Genomic DNA, 21,223 nt, shown 5'->3' on the forward strand with positions numbered 1-21,223 from the left:
GCTTATGTAATGCATGACAACGTCATTAGTCTGTGATAAGATCTTACTTGCACTACATTAAACTGGCCAACTCACAGATCTAGAAGCTGACGGCCTCATTTGCGACACAGGACAGATTTGAATCTCTAAAGACAGCTATCAATTGCTTAAGACATTGTTTTGTTATATGCATAGTTGTCTGATTCAGGTCAGATCTGTGTTGTTGTGTGAAATAACTCTGTGTATGCCAAATATGATCTTAATCCTGCTCCTATTTACAAAACAGCATTTTTCTTAGAAAAATGATGAACTGATTTTGAAATGTAAGCAGTGATGAGGAACACTTTGCTGTATACTCTTGTGATTGTGGTATGGTGCAACTGACATGGAGTTCCAACACAATACAATACAATTGTTTTTCACAATTTGCATTTATTACATTATTTTGGTCAATTGAAATCGTTTCCATCATTTTGTGTCAATGCTTCTTAAAATTTCTCAAAAGCCGTGACACGTGTTGATAAATAAGTAAAAAATACATTGCTATAACTTCAATAAATACTTAATAAATATATTAGTTAGGTCTATACAATTACAAAAAACATCGCGAATGAAGCAAACTACTCTACAGAAATACTGTACTGTTACAGTCCCTGATAAAAGACAAGTTTCCTTGAGTAAGGACCCAACCAGGGTTGTCAAACATTAACTTGACAGCTCTTGTCCAGTATAAATATATATATATATTTTTTAGGTTTGTTTCTTACTTTTTTTGTACAAAACAGGTACCTAACATCATAATGCTTTGGTTAAAATGCTACATGGAAACATTCTCCCAGGATAGATTTGTAAAGTGCATTCTTTGTGAGTGAATGAATGGTCATTTTTCTCAAGTTTGTCACATTGTTGGTTGATATATATACAGGGTGCAAATTATTTGGGGGATCTGACCACTCTCAAAAACATCGGAAATTCTTTTAAAAAGCCAATCCCCCTAATTCACACACTGGATAGCTATATGATATGTACACATATATATTTGACACAAGCTCTGCTTATGCCACTAGCATAGGTTATGATATTTTAAGGCACTTGTCTGCAATGCTCACTGCCAAACAACGTTGAAAAGCAGGAAAAGCAAAAGCAAATGGAAGACAATATAACACACCATTATAAAAATAGGCTAGGCTACTTAGGCTTTGGAGGGCAGCTTGGTATCAAAATAATCTCCTTTAGCAAGTATATAATAATAATAACAATAACAATAATAATAAATTAACAGTATTAAGACTCGTTGCACATTATTTTTTGACTGATTGAATGATTGAGAAGGAATCGCGGTGAAGTCCTTAGTCAGACACAGACATCCGCGCGAAAACGGTGAGGCGCTTCCCCGTGGAGGCGTCGAAGGTGGGAGACTCGGAGCCGCTCGAGCTGCCGGTGCTGCTGTAACTTTCGCGGTCTGACAGTGAGTCTTCTGAGGAAAAGCGGCACAGGTTGGCTTTGTTTCGCTCTTCCTTCATGTATAGCCCGTTGCTGGAGCTCTGGAGGTTATTTCCGTGTCCGCAGACACATCGTGACCGAGGCTCTGGCGTGAAGGGCGCGTTGTTGTGGATATCTCCGCTACTGTGACGGCTGAAGGGGAACATGTCGCGGGAGGAGTCGCTGAAGACGGGGGACGAGATATCGGCGGGAGGAGGCGAGACAGAGGGCGCGCGGGTGAAGCTCAGGGGCTCGTATAAAGTCGGGGGAGAGTTGCTGCGAGTGAAGCCGGCGAAGCTGACGCTTTGACGCAGTTGACGCCGGTTCTGGTCAAGCTCGAGCATAGCGTTTTTATCGTGGATGAAGTGACAGCGGCTTCCGTAGGGACAGTATCCAAACTGGTAGAAAGTACGACAGGCTTGAGTCTTGTATTTGGGGTGGCGGAAAAGCCCTCGCAGCTCGCTCTCGCCGTGGGCGAACTGACACTTTGTGCCGTATTTGCAGCTGCCGTGCTCATGAAAGCTTCGGCACAGCTCGGTCTTGTACCGGTTTGAAGGTAGGGTTGCCAGGGGAGGAAACCCGGGCGGTGGGGGGACGTCGTTGGGCTTCATTCTGTTCAAGGTGTCGGTCAGACTCATGGATCGGTCTGCTTTTAACTGGGGTTTACAGGGCGCTCTGTCGTTCCAGGCGTCCGCAGGCCAGATGCCATCGGTGAGGCGCTCGGAACTGATGCTCTTCGATGAGAAAGGGCGGGGTAGCTGTGGAAACGGGTCATCTAAACCCAGGTTGATGAGATTCTGTAAAATAATAACAATGTGAATTAGGAGGATGAAACACGCTTGGCAATTATGCCACGGTCCCCTAAGACAAACAAAACACACGTAAACTCAGTTTAACTTACCCGTATGAGACTTTCGCCAAGCGTATCGGACATAGTCAAGTGTTGCTTTTGTTGTTGTTGTAAAGGAATGATGTGCCGTCAGAAGCTGAGAACGACTGCTGGTTGCGTTGTGCTGCTCCAGCGAGTTTTTATGCTAAGAGCAAAAAAAAAATACAGTAGGCGGAGCTATCATTCCCGTACGCCGCTCCCACAGATTGTCGAAGTCGCCTCGTAAAGCACAGCTTGAGTATTTTTAGCCAGTGGCAAAAAATGTTTCAGTTTCACCGACACAACTGACAGGCAAAACAAGAGAGTAGTGTGATTAATTTACAGTAACCTGTCGCGATAACTGCCCCCGACAGACATTTTCCCATGGCCTACCGGTTTGGTTGAGAACGATACTGTCTAGGCTACTGCTTTTGTTTTCCAGCATGTTTTTCTTGTCACTTTGAGATGAAATCAAATTCATATAAATTGAAAATAATCAAGAACATTAGCTTAGCCTACATTTAAATAATAGGCTATAAGTATCTATCTATCTATCTATCTATCTATCTATCTATCTATCTATCTATCTATCTATCTATCTATCTATCTATCTATCTATCTATCTATCTATCTATCTATCTATCTATCTATCTATCTATCTATATATCTATCTGTCTGTCTGTCTGTCTAAGTAGCTGCATAATGAGCTGGAAAATTACATCACAAAATAAGCACTAAAGATCACCCTGTCTGGGTTTATTTTGCAATAAAACCCAGTAGGCCTATGAATTGTATGCCTTACATAGTTTCAAGATGTTATGAATGTAATTTTATATGGCTTGGTCTGGTTATTCAACAACAAAAGTGTATATGACAGCAGTGTGTGACAGTCGGTCCTGGTTTCATTTTTGTGGTATCAGTCTGACTCATACTCCTGTCCTGCCACTTGTGGCCATTATGGGAACTGAAAATACACTTGACATATCACGGTTTACTGTAGTGAATGTTTTTTAAAATGCTATTTATTTTTAAAATCCTATTTCTATATGTGCACAAACTTTAAAGTATCTCTCCCCCCCCCCCCCCCCCCCCCCATATTTCATTGAACTTTTGTGGAACAGGAACCTGCCATTCAGCACAATGTAAAATATATAACATGCAAAGATATCAAACCATTGTTTGGAAAATTGTACTGTAATTAAACAACGGTTAAATTTGAGCTATTTATATATAGATTCATAGATTTAATTTAATTGAAATAAAATGTATTATAATACTGGAATATATATATATATATATACACACATACATACAGTATATTTATACTTTTATACTTTAATACACATTAATGCCATTTGTTTCTGAGATATAGCAGACAACTTCCCTTTGTGACAACTAGCCCCATTCTCCCTAACATAATTTATATATATGTAAAAAAACAAAAACAAGAACAAAATTCTGGAAAAAAAAAACAGTTCTTTTTACATGACTAAATGGATATAATGTAATAGCACAAATGTGAATCACTTCACTTTATTTGCTGATTCCTCAGCAAATGTTGCCTTCACTCATGTTCAGTGATTTTCTTTTGTTGCATGGGCAACTGCATCTGTAGTTGCTTCATTGACTAAAACAGGCAAGCCATCTCATGTTCACTTAAAAATAGCCGCCTCTCTCCATGACTTTGTCCAGTTTGGCTGGGCATGGATGTTAAAAATGGTGCATGAGACATGGAAATTCTCACGTGTGTCATCAGACACATTTCTTTCGAGATCTTGGCGCTCTGTTTTCCTCATTGGCAGCGTTCCCACAAGTACGGAAACTCTCCCTCATCAAGCATCAGTTTGCTTTGCTTGCTCATGCTCACATGCTCGCCACGGCATGTATTCAAACAAACATATAGACGGTTGCACAGATGGCTTGAGCTTTTCTTTCTCGTGAGCAATGGTATGTCACCTTTACCAGCATGAGGGGATTTCCTACATGGAGCTATTACACATTTCTTTATTCCTCCTAAATTAATTAACACTACACCCAATTCGGATCAACATTATTATATTATTATTATATATACAACCAGTGTGTGTTTTTTATAGTGATTTAATATAGAATTAATATACACTCAATTTTTTTTTGGCTTGTAATTTGAGAAATGTGTGTTCTATTGGCTCCTTAAAGCAAAATGAGACATACTGCCTTGTTAGAACATGCCATCACATTATAGGTTAAGTCTTACTAATGTTTAAATTGTAACATTAGTAATACGTATTTTTGGTGCTTCTGTCTAGATTCATTTGCATTTCTACATTGGCATCTTTAGTTTTCTTTCTTCATTTATGTTATGACTCAGCAGTGACAGGACAATCTAGCCAAAGCTCATATTTAGACAGCTTCTGTTGGGAAAGTACGAAACTTTCTTGTTCTGCAATCAAAATTAGTCAAATTTGGGTCAACTGAGCGAATTTATAGCTTTATTGCCTCTATATTGACAGATTATTCCTTGTCTAGTATCTTTAGTTTTAGTTTTATGAGTTGAATTGATCTCTTATTCCACTTTTACTTTATATGGGAAAATGCTGACTGTGTTATTCAAGGGGGGAGTTTATATTTAGAATACACAGCATATTAATCGTGTCCCCTAACTTATACACCTGGTGCATTTCCTTTTATGATTAACCCTTGTGTAACACCACAAAACTTTGCTATAAAGCGCATACGAAACATACATTTATGCACACACTATTTTACAGTGTCCTTGTAACACGTTACATGTAGTTTTTATAATGACTATAAATTATGCATAATTACATGCAACTAACCCTAAACCAACCTAATCCTAAACCTATACATGTAGTTAATTGGTAACACTTTACAATAAGGTGCATTAGTTAACATTAGTTAACTACTACATGAAGAATTAACAATACTTCTTCAGCATTTATTAATCTTAGTTAATATTAATTTCAACATTTACTAATATGGTATCCAAATCAAAGGTTGTATTTGTTTACATTAGTTAATGCACTGTGAACTCTATTTTTATTAACTAACATTAACAAAGATTAATAAATACTGTAATGTATTGCTCATTGTTAGTTCATGTTAGTAAATGTTAACTAATGAACCTTATTGTAAAGTGTTACCATTTAATATTGCTCAGTACTTAAATGTATAATTACACTATAAGAAGGACACCTTAAAATAAAATGTAACCCACAAATATTATATTTGTGTTATTTTATTAATTGCACGGCTCATGGGATACTTGATTCAGATTGGTCAATTGCAGAATTCAGCAGTCAGATTTTCCTCATTCCGTTTTCATATCAATCTTTATTTTCTTCTCACGTGATAAAAGTATAATATTATATAATATAATATAAAATAATACAATACGATACAATACAATATAATAATGAAGTTCATTTGCGAAAATTACTTTATCAACATTATCTGTGAAATATTTGACAGCTATGTAAGGAAATGTAAAGCTTATCGGCAGTTTACAAACTGCTATCATAATATGTCAGTAGAAACATAGCAAGTAAAAGGATAACTGTAAAGTTCATGTGTTTGCACTTCTCTCCTCTGCTCTGTTTTCACTTAAGGTCTTTAGATTTTACACATCCCTCTGAAACACATTTCCACAGTGTGAAATATTCACTGAAGAACAAACTCAGCCTTATCCACCAAATACCACCCTTCTCTCTGTGCAATAACTCTGTTTATGCAGTCCATGTGTTCACACACACAAACACCCTCCCAGAGCAATCATAGTCGGCTCGTACAGTTGCACTACTATGAGTCTTCTGATTGACATCTCTCACCACTTTCAAACGTCTTTTATATCCTCAACATTAACAACTAAGTCCACCAGCTGCCATTTGAGTAACTTTATTGCAGTCCAAACCAAAACAAGTGAACCAACGATTTCCTGCAGTGCTGAATATGTTTTGCAGTGCCCTGTTTGGTACTGACATGTTCTCACGTTCCCGCAATAATAGGTTCTGAAGAATTTCTGACGAAAATAAGCATGCAGAAACCCATTCAGGAGATTGACTCTAACTCTATTTGCCACTAGGAAAACGATGTAATGAACTGAAATGCGTTGCTCACTCTGATGAAAAAGAAGTGTTTAATGTGCAGTTTTAGTGTACTTCAAATGTTAATCACATATTTTTCAATATCTGTACCTGCAGAGAAAATAATGTAAATGAAATAAAACTTAAGTGTACTTAAAGATAATAGACTAGCCTACTACACTTATGAATACTACACTCTTTATACACTTTAAATAAGTGCACTTGCAATGATGCCAAATTAAAAGTCTGATAACACTTTATTTTAATGTGACGTAGACTACAGCAGAATAACTGTAAATTATGCATATATACAAGTAACTAAACCAAACCCTAACCCTACCCCTATAGTAAATACATGTAGTTAATTAATATTAATATTAATTAATTAATATTACTCAGTACTTATTGAAATAAGTACAATGAAATATAAAATAACTACGTCTCCTTTAATCAAAAGTTTTACTTTAAAGTATATTTTAAATCATTGTTTTAATATTTTTTTTATTATGCTTTAAATAAGTGCACTTATTTTGATGTGTTAACTAACATACTAAAGCACATGCAAAGTACTTGATTATAATTTTAACTGTAGTGTTGCTCGATATTACATTTAATGTGCTAAATTGCAACTTGATCATACAAACATAATTTAATTTAAATACATGACATACAAGTTTTAATAGAAATTACATTGAAGTATATTTTAGGCTTGTCAGTGCATTTGGAAGTACACATATTTCAATAGACATATTTCAAACAAACCATATTTCAAAGACAATGAAATAGATCAAATACACGTGAAGATGTACATTAATCACTTAAGTGGGTCAAAAACACTCTAAAGTTCAGCTAATTGATACATTTAGCTAATAAAAGTGCTAATAATATAGTTCAATTTAAAATATAAAACATTTGAATTTGATTGCAATTAACATTCAATTAGGTGTCCAAAAAATTACATCCAGTTTGCCCTTAAGTATATTATTATATTAATATTCATAATTAATACTCTCTTTTTAAAATGTATGCTAAAGTGTACTTGTACAGCTTGAGCTTTGACAGTGCAAGTTCAGCTGCATGCGGCACAATCGGTGGATTTCATAATTCTGTTGGCCTTATCTCACATGTAACCCTTAAGACAATACAACTTTTTTTTATTATGAATCACTACAAAATTCCCATTAGCTCTTTATAAAATTGTTGTGGCCATATTGCATCTCTCCTGTGGGAATATTTGGGCCCAGAGCTCACAGACGTGCGCGGTATGGTCCTCAAGACTGGGTGCAGAATCTCTCATTCTAGAGCGAGGTCCTACATTTAACCAGCAGTAGTGCTCCATCTGTCAGCCCTCTCTTTTACTCCTTTGCTCTCCAAGTTGGAAGTCGTATTACCACAAACGTTTTATTGAGGTTTATTGAATAAAGCCCACACAGAACAGTTCTTAATGGAAGAAGAGGTTGTCCGTAAGGCGCACGCTTAGGTGCTTTATTTCTCGCTGCATAATCTTTTTGAGGCATTAGTGTGCAAATACCCACACTTTGTAAGCATGTATCCCTCAGAGTGATTTGTGCAGCAATCCCCATTGAGAAGGAGAAGATATTAGAAAAGAATTCACATAAATAATAAATATAGTGAAATAATAATTATAAAGGCTGAAACCAATACATTTTATAATAATCAATAAGAATAATAAAGAATAAAATCAATTGAATACAAATAATAAAAACGTATACAAAATTAATACAATAATTTATAATAATTGACACCAAATGAATACAATGACTATGGCTTAAAACGGGGTGAGAGAGCGACGGTTAAGGGTTAGATAAAGGGGTTTGAGTGATTAAAAACCAGTATCTAAGCTGATGGAAAAATTATCCACTTTATATTTCATCTGCAACAACATTGTGAACTTTTATAAAGATACATTTGGTCATCAACTTTTAAATGCATCATTATGCAAACACATGAGGAGAGTTCTCCGCATGAAAGACCCACAACTGGCAGATCGACATGCTACATTTCTATCCGGTATGGTAGGAAATGAAATTAAACTGAATGTGGAGGAATTTAAAGGTGACAAGATGATTGACAGGGCAGTTTAAGTGGTGACAATTACATACTTTTAGGACATACGTAGTATAAGTAGGCGCATTGGGACGCAGCAACATTTATATGAGGGATCCAACTCACAATAGAAACAAAGCTAATGGCCTCAGAGGACTTCCTGTTTTGAACATGAAGAAAAGGGTGTAAGAAACGGATGTATACTAAAGTCTAGCCTATTCTGCAATCACAAAATTTTCCTAGGAATTTAGAACAGAAGAAAACCCCAAATGTTGAGAGAAACTTGCAGAGAGATTCCAGTGATAATGTCAAAATAAACCCATAAATTAAGTCAAACCTCCTTCTATCCCTCAGGGGGTCACGATTATTGATGTTAAGATTAGAAAAAAAGAGAATTAGGAAATCACTCTGCAAGTAACAACATTCAAACGTTTCATATTTGAAGAGGTGATAAAACCAAAAGAATTAAAGTACCCTGAAAGATAATGGAGAGATGGATTGGGATAAGGGAGGAAAACAGTAGGCGTGAGAGTCTTGCGTGCGTCACTCATGACCTCTTGCTCTCAGGGATGTGCGAGTGTTATCTCTGCCATCCAGCCTGTCAACATTCCCCACTCTCTGATAACACTGCGACCCTCCCAGCCAACTCCTTTAAAGGAAAAGTATGCACCTAATGAAGGAAACGTACCTAACTATTATGTGCCCAGATGTTACACACGCTTGAACATGATTCCATGCAGTTTTCAAGCAGGCGCAGGTAAAAGCTACAGTTTGAAAGTACAAACAAATTATAATTTACCACTGATAATAACTCGCATTATTAGCCTCAATAGTGTACTTTAAGCTAGTGCATACTTGTCTGTACTCAAATCTCTCATGCAGTTCTTTGGTCTGTCATTTGTGTTAACTGATATCAGAAAGCGTAGAGCCAAAGGATTTATTTTATCACTGGGTATTTTTGAGCACACAAGCACTAAGTGAGAGAATTGGGACATGAAAAAAAAAACACTCCAACTGGCTGCTGTTTTCTTTTCGGAGTATAGTCTAATGCCAGGAAATGTCTTGTGCTTTGGTTGTTTGTCAACCAGTGTATCCAAACCCATTTTCTTTGTTTGTGTTTCATGTTGCGCAATCTTAGCAGTAAAAGCAATTTTACATAAGCTTGCAAGTGACAATTTGATGTGCTGAATAGGCTTTCTTACGCAAGACCTAAAGGCTCATTTCCCGAAAGTTTTGTCATCTTCCTCTTTCACAAAGAGCACGTAAACGAATCCAGTCTCCGGTTCTCCCTCATTCTGTACTTAGCAACCATATACATTATTATTATGCAAAAAATACAAACAGAATGAACATTTAAACATAAAAACACGAATAGTCCAGTTCAGGTCATTTGGTTCGAGTTGATCTATTTGGCAATAAATAAATAAATAATAATTGTAATTTTGACTTCATATCTTACAATAGCAACTTCTCAACGTGGCTTTATATATCACTATATGTGACTATTTCTTTAATTCTTATATGTGACTTTTTATCTCAAAATTGCTTCTTTATAGCTTGTAATTCCAGCTTTAATTTTTAGTAATTGTGACTGGATTGTCATAACGGTGACTGTCATTCTTGTAAATGTGACTTTATATTTCACAATTGCTACTTTATGTTTTCCGTAATTGTGACTTAATTTATTAAATTCTAACTATATCTCAGTTGCAACTTTATTTCCCGTATGTAATTGTAACTATATCTTACAATGTGACTTCATTTCTAACAATGTTACTTAATATCTCACAGTGTTGCTACTTAATTTCTCGTAATAATGACTTAACATCTCACAATGTGACTATTTCTCATTTTTGCAACTTTATTTCTCGTATTTTGACCTTATATCTCAAAATGTGACTCAAAATGTGTTATTTCTAACAATATTACTTAATATCTTAACAGGGTTGAAACCTAATTTCTCTTAATTGCGACTTATATTTCAAAATTGCACAATTATTCCTTATAACTGGGTAATTGTGACTTTATATATCACAATGACTTTATATCTCAGAGTGTGACACTTTTTGTCTTTTAAAGTTTAATTAAATTAAATGTAATGTGATATAAAATGTACGGTTATTTACTCTGAAACGAGAAATAGGTTTCCATCCAAAACTTATATAACCTAAGTCAGTTCATTCAACTAATGTTGTCAAAATCACTGACACAAAAAGACTAGAAGAGCTCTACCTAGAAACTTGTAGTCTTTCATACCCGTTTGAGTGATACTTTGCTCTGTGTGCTCGGCCACATGCGATAGCTTATCGTATTCACAGCGTAATCATGCATGTGACTGTTTGCCTGTGACGGCGGAGTGCAAATACATCTCTCTGAGAGAAAGCACACCGGCCTACCCCTGTGCAAACGCTAAGCTAAGTGTCAGATTTAGCGTTGGAGTTGCGTGCTGTGCTAAGCCCAAGAGTGCTGCTGTGCAGTCCAACGGATCACACTTCAAACGGCCCTTGTGGTTTGAGTTTTCACCAGAACATCCCCGGCTCCATGAATGGGACCCTTTCTCAAGGCCGGACTTGACTTGTCGGCTGGAGCAGGACGCAGGTGGTGTGTGAACTGTGTGCTTATACCTGAGGAAATCCTCCATAAACCTGCCTTCATCTGACTCTGCTTTAAAAGACACCAGCATTACCGCACCATCTCAATGACAGAGTTTCGTGAGAGCTGAAGGCTCTCGGGTCAACTCATAAGTGTGGGTTTCGTTTTTGCTGGACTCTTGGTAACTTGTTAGGCCTGAAATGAATCACTCCTGACTGGATAAGTGTGTGTGTGTGTGTGTGTTTGTGTGTCTGGGGATATGTTTAATTGGCTCCATATGGAAATGCTCTTTTTTCATCTGTGATTTACCTACATCTGAGTCATTCCCTATGAACAAATCTAAGGAATTGCTTTCGATTTCAAAGGGTCCTTTGAGTGTCAAGGGTTGATTGGAATTTGTTTAAAACAAGACATTGGTTTTCACCCTGCTTAAAAAACACACACACACACACAAAAAAACAGATGGCCTAAAAAATGGTTTAAACCAGCCTAGGCTGGTTTGCTGATCTCAGCTTGTTTAATTGGTCTCCCAAGCTGTTTTTAGCTGGTTTAATCTGGTCTCCCAGTCTGACCTAAGTGCCTAAAACCACTCTAAAACAGCCAACAGACCTGTTTAAAGATCTTTTATTTTAGCAGGGCTGAATGTTCATAGGGTACAATCAAAGACTTTTCAGATTCTTTATTTAATATCTTATTGTTATTTTATATATTGCACACGACCTTATGATATATTATTTATATTGTTTTATTTATTTTAGAGGGAGAATCTACCGACTGTTGTTTCTCAATACAGAACTAATGTTTTTCAAATATGACTGAGGGTGATTCATGTTTTCTGAGGGAAGATTTTTGGTACCATATGTTGGGCTATTTGTTGGGCAAAATCTCCTTTACGATCAGAGGAGGGTTTGCATGACAGTTTTGACAGTAATCTCAAAGCACGATGATTCATGCCTTGAAACGAACAAGAGCTTTGAACATATGGAAACAAAATGATTCAGTTAATATTTCCTTAAAAAAAAAAAAAAAAAGTATACATTTTTTTCGTTTTCATTTCTAGCTTTTACTTCACACCCGTCCACAGCATTCCAGTTTAGCACTTTGGGTGTGCCTTTCATTGCGCATGAGTGTTTCTAATTCAAATGTACCGGTGTATAACATACAACAGGTGCAACCAGTTTCATTGCCAGGCAAGGAAGTCAGCACTTCAGGAAACGTCCCACTTTCATTTAGTTTTCATTATCAGTGTGTTATGCAGTGTCACACGTGTGACTCAAAGACACTGTTGGATATTCTTTTTCCACTTTGACCAAATGTCTTGAATGAAGACACTAATGAATAAAATGTTGACAACATGTGGTCTAACCTTAGTGCTTTAAATCCCTCTTTCCATGAGCTCAGCACCATTATTTACCATCTCATAATGACGCGGGAGTAAGTTAAGTTTGGTCATCGGCCACAGGAGGGATAAAGTGGAAAAGCTTTAATAGGTTACTGAAATAGGAATCCTGAACACGTTTACATTAAGAACTTGCAGAAAACTCGAAGTTGACAGACGTCTTGTTTTTAAATTTTTTAAATTTTATTTTATTTTGGCAGGTATCACTGTTGATGTACAAGTGTTGGCAGGGTGAGATGGTTGGTCACATGTTTGAGTTCCACTTGTTTCCAACCGTGTTTGTTCCCATTCATGAAATGAAACAGTGGGCCTATATATATATATTAGTAAAGGCCCACTCTGTTTCATTTCATAAATGGGAATATATATGTATATGAATGTAGTTGTTTAGACCTCAAATATGCGTTTTATATACACATAGCGCCTAGTTTATTTTTACTAAAACAATTTTAATGAAAAATTGAGTTGATGACACAAACAAATTAGAATCAGAGTTTTGACTCAATAGTCCACATAAACAATCAAACTCTATCGCCATTTACTAAAGATTTAAGTTAAAGTGTGTAATTTCTGCACCAATAGTGTCAACAAATCACTAATAATATGAATCTTAATGGGTGAACAAAAAGTGCATTGAAGTCATTGAGATAATCACAATTCTGCTCAATTTGATATCATCAGCATTCATCATGCATAAATCAAGATTATTCAGTGCATCGTACAGCCTTAGTTTTTACTGCAATAAAGTACACATTTGTGTTGGGCGATAGAAAATAAATGACATGTCACCAGCAGCCTATAGGCCTGTGGTGATGTTTTGACGCCGGCTAGGCAGGTGGGGTCAGTCGCCTGTGCCCTCTGGCTGGGGCTGATCGTGTTGACTCATGTGGAGATGAGTCAGAGTCCTGGTTAGCACAGTGCCTACTGACTCATCCAGCAGCTAAAGCAGATTTAGCTGACCGATTTATTTAACGCAGACCGCAGCTGCTCAGTCCACATCAGCACATGGCTTCGGGAGAATCCCCCTCTACATAACCCAATCAACTAAAGGACATTCCAAACGACTGCCTAATCCAACCTGTTTAATCTTACTGTTATCCTTTTTTCATTGCCACGTCTTCTTTAATTCTTAGCTCTGATGTTTGGATGGTGAGCAAGTCACTGGCAACCTAATCTTTGTTCTTTCTAAAGTTAAAGAAGAACTGTGTACTTTCTGCACTTTCACTTCCCGACAAGTGGTTTTTAATGCAGCAACATTAAGAGAAAATTATGCAAATGTGTGTGTAACCAATGCTATCTGTGTATTTTTTCATTCTCGTGCTGCCCATAATGAGCATGATGGGAAATGTAGTCTTCTTCAATAGCAAAAAATGTTACATAAAATGCATTCAAACTACACTGTACAGTCAATGTTCGTAATTACAACATGAATGATGTTACTAACAATTCCAATTAGCTTCATATCAACTTCAGATAAAGTGTTTATTAAAGGACAAGTTCGGTATTTTACACTTAAAGCCCTGTTTCAAGATCGTTTCTGATGAAATAGAACGGTTAAGATTAAAATTTGGACACATGCTGCTGTCCCGAGAAATTTCGGTTTCTGTGGTTGCACCCCCCCCCCCCCCCCCCCCCCCCCCCCCCCCACCTCCACAATGGTTGCATAGGTGCACAAAAACAATCCTTCCTAAAACGCATTAAACTTTAGTTTACAAAGACGTTAAACTCACCGAGTGGTCAGGGGTGTTCACTGATAAGCTCACACAAAAATCGCTGAAAAAAATGCTTTCCAACAGGTTTTATCGTAGTTTTTGTCCAAGTCAAGTCAAATGGAGTTGTTCAAAAACTATGATAAAACATGTTGGGTGCAACCACAGAAACAGAAATTTCTCGGGACAGCAGCATGTGTCCAAATTTGAATCTTAACCGGTCTATTTCATCAGAAGCGATCTTGAAACAGGGCTTTAAGTGTAAAATACCGAACTTGTCCTTTAAGTTCAATTCAAGACATTGCTGGTCATGTGATCCAAGAAGGACCACCCACCTAAAGTTGAATAAATCAGCTTTATAGGCCACACAATGAAGTTCTTATCTCATGTGAATGTTCATCAGTCTTGTCTAAAGTATTATTCATTTCTTTAGTTGTGAGTGGTATATGGATTTTTATTGTAGGATGTGTCCAAATACTTTTGGGGGATATTGTAGGTGTTTTAGGACTTACATGCCAAATGGTTTTTGTTAAAGATTTTGAGAGCTACTTTGGCCCTCACTTAGCACACTTCATGTGCACTTGCGGTCTTGTGGACTTACAATGGCTACTGCGTGCTCATGTTTGTTAAGTCAACAAGACCGTTGGGTGTCCCATTTGTCATTTAAGGATTCAGAATGGCGCTTGTGAGCGCCCCCTTTGCGGTCGTTTTGAGCCCTCGATGCACACTTTTGCTGCAAGCCTGTAAGCTCCATAATAGACCTCTGCCGAAAGCCAAAGCGCCATTACGTCACGAAAGTGTGGACTCGGAGAAAGATTTCAAAGGCTCAGGGTTCCATTTGGAACAGGGCCTTTATAGACTTTTTCTAGTTAACTTAAAAGGAGGGAAACAATTCCCCCTCAAAATTGTGAGTTTTTTTTGTTTTGTTTTCTATTTTCACTGATTCAAATCCCTGTGTTTTATTATTCCAAGTTTGCTTTTTATTTTATATCTTCATTGTTGCAGTTTAGGCAAAACCATTTGAAAAGTGAGTCTAGGAGATACCCGAGTCTCTCAGACCACAATGAGCAAGTCATTGTGAAAGTCCAGTTGTGGTGTCTGGAATTCAGCTGAGCTTTTTTTGCATGTGTTTCTCATTTCTTTCACAGTCTATCATCTGGAATCTCTTTTCATTTGTCAGTGAAATATAGCTGGGCGGTGTTGGTCACAGCCTGTTAGTGTGCATGAGGATGAGATGGAGGAGGATATGGACAAATGGATTACATTTACAATGGCAGTGACTGCCCAAAGCATTTTACACACTGCTTAGCATGAGTAATGGGCATTTTGGGGAAACTATGTAAATCTCGAGTCATCTGCCTCTGGGGCGGACTGATAGTGTGCTGTATAGAAAGATTAGAGATGCGGCAGATTTGCTATTCTTTTTAAACCATTTTGTAGGTAACGGTGCAATAGATTTAATTTAAAAAAGAGTGTTTTTAACAGCTTTTTCCAAACAATAATGGATCTTCTGGATAGCTGAAGCCGAATTCCGCTATATTTTTTATTTCTGTTTCACCAGTTGGAACATCTTAGATTAATGATTGGTTTCATGCATTATTTGTTGTTAGTTTAGCTGCTTTTTACAGCTGCATTTTCACTCTGCTCACCATCTTAGGTCTGAATTCAGAGGCCTGCTTTGTAGTGCATAAAAAAAAATCAAATGCCATAAAATTTGTGAGCGGTGGCACACCAGCTGATTTTCCATGTGTAAGCACAGGATTGCGCAACAGGATGTAGGATTTCAGTGCATGGGAACATATTGTTCCAGAGATCCACACAGTGTCCCAAGAATTTCCAAAGAAGTTCTCTAGTCAAACCTGCATTCTGTGCATTTCCGTGGAACATTTTTGTGTAAGGACCAAATCAAATTTGGTAATTAGAGCAAACTGCAGATTCAAGAAGAAATTCCAAGGAAGTAAAAAGCTGTAAAAGGAAGAGAGGTGGATAATTTACCAGTAAGAATAGTTAAACACATCCGGAGCTGTAGATTCCAGATCACGTGGCATTTTGGTGTCTTTAGATGATATCTGTGTTTGAAAACCACTCTGGCCAGTTTCTTTATGCATGTATTTGTGGTAGAGCACTCTTGAACCATATCATAGGCTAGTTTGCCTCAAATTGTTTTGCCAAGTTTGCGCAAAAGCCATGTTTTATAAGCAAACATCTCACTCAGGGTCTGAAAAAACTTCACTTCTACAATGTTGTAAACAGCCCAGCAGTGAATCACTACTATTGTGTAATGTTTGACTATACGGGTACATTACCTTGAGAAACATGATCTGACTCATTCTCCATAAACAGGTTCTCCTCCATGTCAAGATAGCAACATAACACAGGTTCAGTAAACACATCATAGGATTAAAGAAATGCAATAGCATATTTTACACTGGACCAATGTAAACCAAAATAATATATTTCAAATTTTAGTCTTCGACAAGCTATAGGTTTTCTGGGTTTTTATTTATTTATTTTTACTTTGCTGTTTTTCAAAGGGTTTATTTTTTGGCAAACTGCATAGAAAATAACCAGGGTCAATTTGACCCCTAACACCAACATAAACACAAAACCTGTACGTCCTTTCAAAAACACATCTATGTGTCGACACATTGCATGAATATTCATGACACAAAATTTCTATAAATAAAAAAATGTTTCAAGCTGTTTATGTGGGTCAAACTAACCTGAAAACAAAAGGAGGGTTAAATGTTAATGTATTAATGTTAAAATGTAATTAATATTAATGACTTTTTATCTCTGAATTTTGATATAAAGTCAGAATTGTGATATAAACTCGCAATTGCAAGAAACAAACTCTGACTTTTTCTCAGATTTGCATGTTTATATCTTGCCATTCTGACTTTATAACATGCAATTGGGAGATACAAAGTCAGAATTGCATGATATAAAGTCGCAATTGCATGTTATAAAGTCAGAACTGTGATATAAAGTCAGAGCTTTTTTCTTTAGAATTGGACTTTATAACTCGAAATTGCAAGTTTATATCTCACAATTCTGAGAAAAGATGTCAGAATTGAGAAATGTAAACTTGCAATTGTGAGATAAAAAGTCGCAATTATCTTTTAAAATGTTTTATTCTGTGGTGGAAAGCTTCCATAAGTAAAGGCTCAACAATATGGAAAATTACGAACATGACGTAGGCTGAATAGTAAAACTGATTTATAAATGTTGGTTTCTAAATGTCTCTTGAATTTTGATGGTTTCTTGTTCCTAACAGCCAATAATTCACCGCAATAAACATTGTGGTTGACACAACCATGTTTATCTTCACTGCAAGTTTTACCTTGCATAGTTTTGGTTTTTGAGGATGAGGGCATGTCACGTCACGTATAATATATGCCATGTTGGAGTCTGTCCAATTGGGCTTTAGTTTCTCCCAAGTGGCAGATGAAATTTGCCAAACATTCTTTGTTCTGGTTTGACGCCAGAAACAAAAGTTAAGGGAAGAGTCTCCTATTTAAAAAAAAAAAAAAAAAAATCAGAAAGGCTATTTATTTAGTCTTAATGGTTATTTTGATGATCTACTTTAGACATTCTACTAACTATAAGTAACTTTGCAACTACATGTCAACTAGCTCTCATTTATTTGCAACTAGATTTCAACTAACTCTCATTAAAGTATTAGTAGACTATTTGATGAGGGTTCGGGTTAGTAGAATAAGTTGACTTGTACTTGCAAAGATATAGTCAGTAGAATGTCTGTTAGCTATATATCAAAATAAAGTGGTGGCACAACTAAGTAGTTGACATGCAGTTTCAAAGTTACTTATAGTTAATAGAATGTCTAAAGTGGACCATTAAAGTGTTACCGCCAACAATGTGTACATGGTTTTGTTTTGGAATTCTTTCGTTTGCTTTGTTTTCTGTTTTGGTTTGGTTTTGTTTTTATTATGTTTTGATCACACCCGATTGTTCAGCATAGTCATGGAGACGGTACTGATTCTGACTATCCGGTTTCTCAGCATTCCCCTGTGATCCAGTTTAGTGCTCTATACTCTTCTATCACGCTGCAGACTAAAGAAAAACAAACCACATGAGTGTATTACCTTCTTTTTTTTAGCATTCAGAGGAATGTTTTCAAACATTTTTGCAGTCTCAGTATCGTCTGAGACAGCAAAAAGTGAATGAAAACAAGATAACTGTGTGACACAAGAGAGCATCATAATTTAATTCAAAGTTCAAAGTCCCAGACTATATAAATTAAAACATAAAACGAGCACTGCGAGGACAGTAAACAGGTAGAAGTTTCGAAATGTTCTCTGTGTATTGGCTGTGAGTTGTAAAGTCTAAATCAGTCAGCATGCCCTGAACATGCCAAACCACAATGACACACAGTCACATGAGGCGAATGAGGAAGCACAGGCCGCAGTTAGTCACACTCCATCCGTGCTTCACTTAGTGCCTTTATATCTTCTCATCTACGGCACGCACTAGCATTTAAGACGCTTTTTGCAATGTACTTTATCATTTTTCTTGCTCATTTATTAGCATCTTTATTAAACGACGATTGTGCAAATTCACTTTAGCCTGCGGTCAATCAAATATTTGAGGAAATGTTTTCTCAGAAATGTGACTGCGCACATGACAACTGGGATCTTCAGCCAATGTTGGACTTTTTCACTTTGTTTTGCTTTATAAGGCTGCGGTGGTCAAAGGTTCTACAAATATTTGCAAAGTCATCTACTTTTTGAGGCAATATCAATGTGACATCCTTAGTTATGAATGATACAAACACTTAATACTTCATTGTATGTCAGGAGGTTACAAGTATATTTTGTACACCTCAAAAAGAATATATATAGGCTATATATTACATTTCTATATTATAGAATTACTATATAATTCTATATTACAATTCTGCCATTTTTCAAACAATTAATATTTTTCAAGTATATAAAAATCATGCATCTTTGGGCATAGTTGCCACCTCTGTCAAGCTTCAGATAGATAGATAGATAGATAGATAGATAGATAGATAGATAGATAGATAGATAGATAGATAGATAGATAGATAGATAGATAGATAGATAGATAGATAGATAGATAGATAGATAGATAAACACAACATGACATGACATAACATAACATATAATATAACATAGCATAACACAACATAACACAACACATAACATAACATATAACACAATACCTGTAACAATACATAATGTGACGCAACGTAATGTCGCATATCATATGATTTGTACACTATATTCCAAGAAGCAACGTTTTGGTTTGTTTCTCACACAAAGTTACTTCATAAGACTTTGGATATAGCTTAAAAGTTGTATGGACTACTGTTATGAAGGTTTTATGACTTTTTTGAAGCTTTACAGCTACAAGGATAAATGACAATGGCTTTGTTGACCGCACAATTTACAAATACACAGTTCAGAGGGGAGGATGACTGAAGGAGGGTTAAATGTCACAGCACAACTCACAAACTGTCTATTATATAACCGTGCCCTCGTTTTAAACCACTGTTGCTCATTGTTGTGCATTATTTGTATATTTTCCATAGCAACACTTTTCACTTAAATACTGGCATGTATGTTTGCATTTCCTCCATGTCCAAAGCCTATTACCACATTCATTTGTCTTGATTACTCAATACATTGAAATAATGTGTAATATCTTACATTAATAATTTATGCTCTTCGCCACTGCTGTCGTTTGACCCATTTTTTTTTAATCTACAGATTAATCTGTCTTTTGAAGTTTACACCGGTAAATGGGAGTGTTATTGTATTGGAGTTAAAGTTCACTAGATTATTGAACTGCAGATATGATGTCAGAGTGTATGTTGAGCACATGTGTATGTTAGTGCGAAGGCGGTAAATCTGGCAATGGCCGGTTGTAAGTTTTAAAACAGGAAGTGAGAGCAGTTATCATTTTAGGCCTCAAAAAACATTTCTAAAAGCAACTTTCTCCTGAATCAGCGTCAAAACAGCTGATGTTGATGTGGCTGTACCACTTTGAATTTGTGTCAGCAGTACAACTATTTTTAAAATATAAGGATATGGGGAACTGTATTACTCAACTATGACTAATATTTAACGACAATATCAAACAAACAACAGCTTACAAGATCTTAAATTCAGCCACGTATCCTCCTTCATGGAAAAAATGTGAATACGCACAGTAGACTAAAGTGAGAGTTTGATATAAAACTAGTGATATTGTTGACGCTGTTATGGAAATTTTACTGTACCTCCCACATTAGAATGGAAACAATGGTGCTATTTTGTTACTTGTTATATCTTTTTCTCTGCAAGAATAAAAATACATGTATCAATGTGATATTTAGGATATGAAGCAATTTTGGTATGAAGCATAGTCTAAAACTAGGCATATGATTTATTAAGACACTTATGAAGAAAGGGTTCAGAAACTTAAAAGGTTACATCAAGCGCTTCAAATCACTTTATGGATTTAGTTTTAATTAATTCATTTTGTTTTAATTAATTTTTAATTTAAATACATTTTATGACTTAACTCGTAAACATACTTTATCTCTAGAAAAATTGAAATAACCCGTTAAACATGAAATTGTTATGCAACCATTTTAGACATTTCTCCTTATAAAAAAGCTTTTTGCCATACAAGGTTCTTTAAAACAGAGTCAAGAACCTTAGGGCTCTATATAACACCTCACTCAACCTTTTTTTTCTAGGAGTGTAGCAAAATAAGCATTTTAATTCACTGATGACCTTTGTTCTTTAAATATCAAAAATACTGCCATGCTTATCTTAAAATAGCTTAATAAAAACAGGAAACGTATTTGCTTAGAGCTTGTTACCTCATAGAAAGAAAAGTACCCCGCTGTACAGATCTAATTTTAATTTTGCACTCACAATAATATGTAGAAAGCAGAGAGGAAAGACACAGTCAAAGATCAACCGAAAGAACATCGTAATATATGATCTTCTGAAGGTGGACTTTATACTAAGCCATGAAGTTGACTCACTTTATCGTATCAAGGTCTCAC

The 21,223-nt window shown here is 36.2% G+C and overlaps 1 protein-coding gene across 1 annotated transcript; it reads right to left on the reverse strand.

Moving 5' to 3' along the window:
• Positions 1-391: 391 nt before the first annotated feature.
• Positions 392-2,492, reverse strand: zgc:162730 (uncharacterized protein LOC564559 homolog). Its single transcript, XM_056262461.1, has 2 exons — positions 2,363-2,492; positions 392-2,258 (listed from the first exon to the last, which is right to left on the reverse strand). Exons 1-2 carry the CDS (start codon positions 2,393-2,395, stop codon positions 1,329-1,331), a joined length of 963 nt encoding a protein of 320 aa, XP_056118436.1. The 5' UTR covers positions 2,396-2,492; the 3' UTR covers positions 392-1,328.
• Between the last annotated feature and the right edge of the window lie 18,731 nt (positions 2,493-21,223).

Source organism: Rhinichthys klamathensis, unplaced genomic scaffold (genome assembly GCF_029890125.1).
Source record: "Rhinichthys klamathensis goyatoka isolate OS25496 unplaced genomic scaffold, OSU_Roscu_1.1 h1tg000192l_1, whole genome shotgun sequence".
Taxonomy (NCBI): Eukaryota; Metazoa; Chordata; class Actinopteri; order Cypriniformes; family Leuciscidae; genus Rhinichthys; species Rhinichthys klamathensis.

Bases quoted from the DNA above. Each gene is read 5' to 3' on its own strand.
- zgc:162730 (XM_056262461.1), bottom strand. From the start codon at position 2,395: ATGTCCGATACGCTTGGCGAAAGTCTCATACGG. The intron at 2,259-2,362 runs GTAAGTTAAACT...ATTATTTTACAG, and splicing joins TTGGCGAAAGTCTCATACGG to AATCTCATCAACCTGGGTTT.